Raw genomic sequence first — 5,657 nt, 5'->3', positions numbered from 1 at the left:
AGAGAGGGAGCAGGAGAGGGGGAGAGAGGTCGAGAGAGAGAGAACGAGTGGAGAGAGGGAGAGATGATGAGAAGGAGAAAACGGGAAGGACAGAGGAAGAGGGTGAGCGAGGGTGAGAAAAAGACGGGCGGCCGGCGACGGCGGAGGCGGCCGGCGATGGCGGAGGCGGCCGGAGACGGACGGCGGCGGCGGCAGCGGCTGGCGACGGGCGGTGGCAGCCAGAGACGGGCGCCCGCAGCGGCCGCCCGCGACCAGCAGCCACGGTGGAATCCGCCCGCGACGGGCAGCGGCGGCAACAGCCAGCGATGGTCAAAATGCTGACGTGGAGTCCACCTGGCGTGGATGCCATCGTGGAGTCCACCTGGCTACCACGGTGGAATACACGTCAGCATTTTGACCATCGCTAGCCAAAAAAAAGAAGATGCCACTTGGCGTCTTCTTGTTGGCGCGTGCTATATTTTGAACAAAACAGAAAGTTGGTGCTATTTTTTGAACAAAACAGAGTTGGTGATGATACGTAGTGTTTGCCCGAATCCAAACTATCTGCTATAAATAACCCTGTAATGCTCCTGTTTCAATGAGGCTTTTCTTACTACATTGCGTCTCCCAGGGCAGCGGCTCCGCCCGTCGCCCTGTCTATCCTCTTATCCCCGTCTATCTCTTTTGATTTTTGTTGTTTCAGCCAAAATGGCTTGATGAGGAAGATCCTGAGATGCCCCTTCTCTCTTTTTCTCATCTTTTCTTCTCTACTTCTATCTTCTTAGTTTCGGGCATCTCACATTTCTTAACATGGTATTAGAGTCATATGCCCTGCGGCAATGCTCAAGATCCTGTGGCTACGTTGCCTAGGCACAGCCAAGATCTGCCAACGAATCCTCAATCTTGTTTGGCATGAGATTTTTCTTTATCGGCTGTAATTTTCCCAGAATCAGCGGCGATACCGGTTTTCTTTCAAGAAGCAATTTGGTTGTTTGCGGCATTAAGGAGAAGTTGTTTGCAGCATTGAGCAGTTTGGAAAATTTGTTTGTGGAGTGCTCAACTTTTTATCTCTCTGATTAATTTGAACAGGAGGCCAAACCTCACGCCCACATCAGCATCCTCCACGCGAATCACACCCGCCATATCCAGCACGAGATACTCAGGCATCAGCATCTTGCCCCATAGTTCCTCTTTGTTGATCCTGACACCCAACATTCCGCATCCCATGATCGAATCCATCAAGGAAGTCGAACAGCTACCGTCGTGGTCGCTACTTCAGCCTCCGGCGGCAAGGAAAATCCTCCTTCCACGGTGTACAAGGAGGTGAGCTAAGTGTTCGGGAGTGGGTCCAATGGATCTGGGCTGCCTCGCCTACGCGAGGAACTTCGTGCAAGCGCTGGCACCGCCCTTGGCGGGGGTGCTGGTCCTGCGCTACGACCGCGCCACGATGCTGGCAATAGGCACAGTTTGCTGGGCCCTGTCGACCGCTGTCTTGGGCCTGAGCCATTGGTTCAGTGCGACGACTTTCATGGCGGGACGTGAACGGGCCTCACCTCGCCATCGTGATCCCCATATTGTGGTCCTCCTTCCTGGACGACACCTACGGCATGGTGCGCGCAGGGCTAGGTTCAGGTGCTGAGCTTCGTGGGCAGCGGGACGGTTATGGCCTTGCAATTCTAGGGGCTGCCCCGCTGGCGCTGCGCCTTCTTGCAGACCCGAGAAAACTACAAGTTTCTCCGTCCGAGAAGCATTTCTTGACAGCATCTCTGGCTCCGCCAAGGAAGCTGCCTCTGCCGGAGCTTCAAAATCCGGTCTTTTAAAACCCTCGCTCAGCAGGGGATAGACAACGGCAGGGCAATGCTGTGGGGCCTTCCTCGGCGGCTACTTGAAAGATAGAATGTCCAGAAGCTTCTTGATCTCATCAGCAGTAATATTCCTGCAGTGGGGGAGAGGGGAACACGATCGGTGGGGCAGGGGGAAGCGGGGATATGTCCCGGTCTGGTTTGACCATAGGACCGGATCCGGCCGGAAGGGCCGGTCCACCCTAAAATGGTGGACCGCCGGTCCCGGTTCGGACCGGTCCCCGGTCCAAAATGTCAAACCCTACATACAAAGGGTGGGAAGGATCTCTAAAAGAAAGGAAAGTGGGTGGGTGGGTGGGTGGGTGTGCATCAAGGAATGCAGCCGATCAAGCGACAGGATGCGGGAGCACCTCCTTATTATCGGCGTCGCTGTCGTTGTCGTTGTCGTTGGCGTTGGCGATGGCGATGGGATGGTCATCGACAGAAGAGGGTGCGCGCTGCTTTTGAAGGGCTTTGGCGGCAAGGGGTCTCCGGTGAGAGGCCAAGGACAGCGCAGCCTGTTGCCTCCTGGCCCTCTGGGACTTAACCAAATTGTGCAGCGTCTGCTGCTCCTTGCTCTGCTTGGCCGCCACGACCTCGGCCACGGCCCTCTGCAGCGCCTCCTTGGCCACCTTATAGAACTCAGGCGACGAGGCTCCCTCCCTCGCGCACTTGAGCGCGTCCCGGCACAGGTCTCCGTATCTGGCCGCCGCCGGGTCCTCCGCAACCGCTGCGGGCCCGGCCCAATGCCCCGTGCTGCAGTCGTCCGACGCGCCACTGCTCTTGGCGTTCCGGGTCCAGCGCCTTAGCACGTAGTCCCTGGGCAACGTCCGCACGCCCACCACAATGAAGACCCGCAGCGCGTGGCGGCAGAGGATGCCGGCGTACTCAAACATGCCGCAGCTGCAACTGGCCCGGTTCGAGGCGGCGCTGTGCGCCACCATGTAGGCGGCGCCGCCGGTCTTGGCGACGCAGTACTTGCCCTCATCCAGCCTCTCGACGTGGTAGCCGAGCGACTCGACGAACTCCTCCTGGAAGCGATCGAAGACGGCGCGGGTGTAGACGCTGGCAGCCTGCTTCTCCATGGGCGAGGCCGTCTTCAGGAAGGGCTTGTTGAAGAGGGTCTCGAGGTCGGCCTGCGCCTCCTCCTCCTGCCTCCACGCCAGCGCCTGCGCCAGCTGCCGCACGGCCACCCGCAGCGGCGTCTTCGCGCCGAGGTACTTCTCGGCGGACGCCAGGACAACGCTGTCGGGCCGCGGCGGCGCGCCCAGCACGTCGGCGAAGAAGGCGTCGCGCAGGTAGGGCGGCGCCCAGCGGTGGCGCAGGCCGTGTAGCGACTGCAGGAGGGGGCGGCCGCGGAGGCGGTACCGGTCCAGCAGCGCGTCCCAGCAGGACTCAAACGCCTCACAGGAGTCAGAGGCCGCATCGAGGCAGCAGGCGAGGTCCCGCTCCAGCGCCGCCAGGTGGGCGGCGGCGACGTCGGCGAGCTCCTCGCGTAGCCGGGCGAGGACGCTACGGCGGCAGAAGCGGTGGCGCGTGGCGGGGAGGGCCTTGGCGGCGGCGGCGGCCATGGTGGGGCTGAGCTCGGTGGTCAGCGAGACGGGGGCGCGGTCGGCCATGGCAGCGAGCCAGGTCTCGAAGAGCCAGGCCAGGGAGGCTTCGGAGTCGTCGACGAGCAGCGCGCAGCCGAAGACCACGGGCTGGAGATGATGGTTCACGCCGGCGAAGGCGACGAGAGGGATGAGGCCCTTGTCGGCGGCCAGGGCGGCGGTGTCGAGGAAGACGGCGTCGCCAAAGAAGTGGTACGCCATGCGCGCCCGGGCGTCGGCCCAGAAGACGTTGCCCATGAAGCCGCGGTCCAGCAGCTGAGCGGAGAAGACGAAGCCGGGGCTCTCGGCCTGGGTCCGGCGGAGGTGCTCCAGCAGCGCTTGCGCGTCCTCGAGGCCGAGGTCGTTGTAGCGCACGTCCCGGGAGAAGCCGGGGGCCTCGTGCTGGCTGAGCAGCAGGCTGCGCGTGTCGGCCAGGTTCTTGGCGATGACCAGGATCTCCCCCTGCGACCGCACGCACCGCACCTTCGGGCTCCTCTCCCCCGCCGCCCCCGCCGCGGCCTCCAGCGGGTGGCTGTGCTCCACCACCAGCTTTGACAACACCCACTTGCCCCCCTCCCGCCGCACGATCTCGAACAGCGCCTCGCAGCCCGGCGGCGCCGCAGGCGACGCCGCCTCCACCAGATGGTGGTGGTGGTGGTGGTGGTGGTGAGGGGGGGGGGGGTCGCGGGCGGAGTGGTAGCGGTGGCGGGAGCAGACGAGCTTGAGCATCTTGAGAGAGTCGTCGTGGAGGGAGCGGCGGGACTGGCGGACGCGCGCCTCGAAGCCGAGGCGGCTGGCGTAGGCGTAGTAGAAGGTGCGGGCGGCCTCCAGAGAGTCGAACTCCATGCCGGGGAAGGGGTCGGACGCGCTGTCAGCGTCGGTGGCGATGTAGTGGACGCGGCTGGGCATGCCGACGGGGTGGTTGTGCTCCTTGACGAGCTTGGTCACGAGCCAGCGGCCGTCGGCGCCGCCCTTGCGGATGACCTCGAGCATGGCGCGGCAGCCCTCGCGGATGGACGCCGCCCGCTTCCGCGTCTTCTTCCCCTCGACAACGCGCTTCTCGCGGCTCCACCCCTCGCGCGAGCACACGAACCGCAGCATGATCACCTTCTCGTTGCACTTGGACCGCCGCGACCGGGCGATGCGCACGCAGAACCCCACGCGCCCGGCGTAGGCGATGTAGAAGGTCTTCGCCGCCTCGCCCGACTCGAACTCCATGCCCACGAACGGCTCGAGCCGAGGGTCCCCTTCCCCCTCGAAGAGGTCGCGCCGCCCGTGCCCGTGCCCGTCCCCGTCCGCCGCCAGCGCCGCCATCGCCTGCTGCTGCTGCAGCTGCTCCAGGTGCTCCGCCACGGCGCCCTCGTGCTCCGCCCCGGCGGCGTGGGCGTGGGGGCTGACCCCGAGCGTCGCCCAGAAGTTGATGCTGTCGTCTTCAAGGTCTACGTGCTCCTCCATCAACCCCTCTTCCCCGCTCCCGTTCCCCTCCATGCCCACCGTCTCCGACTCTGAGAGAGAAGAAATCGGCGAATTCAGAAGAAGGCTCCCACGAAAGGAAATCGCAAGGCGGAAAACGAGGTCCATGCCTTGTCCAAGGCGGAGATCGCCGCTGCACTCACCGAAAGGAAATCCGAAGCCATTCAGAGCGCAAGCCCAGATCGCGCGAGACGAGCTTTTCGCGCGCTCTGCAGCCTTCGCTCGAAGCCCAAGTCGGAGACTTGGGCGAGCTGGGCGCTGCGACCCATTGCCACGAGATGGAGAAATCCATGGCTAGGGCTCTGGAGAAGAGAGAGAGGGAGAGAGGGAGGCAGGAGAGGGGGTGAGAGAGAGGGGGGGGAGAGGAGAATAGGAGAGCTCACCTTGAGTGCAGGGGGCGTTGGTTATCTTCCTCCTCCGCGGGGATGGGCGAGGGCGGTGAGGGGATCGCAGCGGCCGTGACGATACCCTAATCCTCTCCTCTCGGGACGTGACGATACCCTAATGCTAACCGCTGCGCACGGTAACCCCCCCCCCCCCCCCCCACATCGTGGGCGAGTGCAGGGGGTGGGCCTGTCTGTACTGGGCCTTCAGATAAACGGCCCATTAAGGCAGAAACCCAACGTATTTACCAAAAGGCAGCCTCCCCTGGAGGTGTTGTTGGTCTCTCTCTCTCTCATTACACCTCTCTCTATCTCATTAAGTTTCTCTCTCTGTCTCTCTACTCTCTCATTGCTTTTCTCTCCATCCCTACTCGGTCTCATTGCTTTTCTCT

The 5,657-nt window shown here is 62.9% G+C and overlaps 1 protein-coding gene across 4 annotated transcripts; it reads right to left on the bottom strand.

The window, feature by feature from the left end:
• Positions 1-544: 544 nt before the first annotated feature.
• On the bottom strand, positions 545-5,390 carry LOC144715069 (protein FAR1-RELATED SEQUENCE 5-like). 4 transcript variants are annotated; one of them, XM_078589952.1, is made up of 2 exons: positions 5,266-5,390; positions 545-4,914 (listed from the first exon to the last, which is right to left on the bottom strand). In XM_078589952.1, the coding sequence occupies exon 2, from the start codon at positions 4,895-4,897 to the stop codon at positions 2,168-2,170; it is 2,730 nt and encodes a 909-aa protein (XP_078446078.1). In that variant the 5' UTR covers positions 4,898-4,914; positions 5,266-5,390; the 3' UTR covers positions 545-2,167. The 4 variants fall into 4 exon arrangements, with proteins under 4 accessions (XP_078446078.1, XP_078446079.1, XP_078446077.1 ...); XM_078589953.1 differs by lacking the exon at positions 5,266-5,390 and adding an exon at positions 4,993-5,253; XM_078589951.1 differs by lacking the exon at positions 5,266-5,390 and adding an exon at positions 5,026-5,253.
• Between the last annotated feature and the right edge of the window lie 267 nt (positions 5,391-5,657).

This window comes from Wolffia australiana, chromosome 18, assembly GCF_029677425.1.
Source record: "Wolffia australiana isolate 7733 chromosome 18, ASM2967742v1".
Lineage (NCBI taxonomy): Eukaryota > Viridiplantae > Streptophyta > Magnoliopsida > Alismatales > Araceae > Wolffia > Wolffia australiana.
The sequence above is the reverse complement of the archived record's forward strand: the minus strand, read 5'-3'. Positions and strand labels throughout refer to the sequence as shown.

Bases quoted from the DNA above. Each gene is read 5' to 3' on its own strand.
- LOC144715069 (XM_078589950.1), bottom strand. From the start codon at position 4,990: ATGGACCTCGTTTTCCGCCTTGCGATTTCCTTTCGTGGGAGCCTTCTT.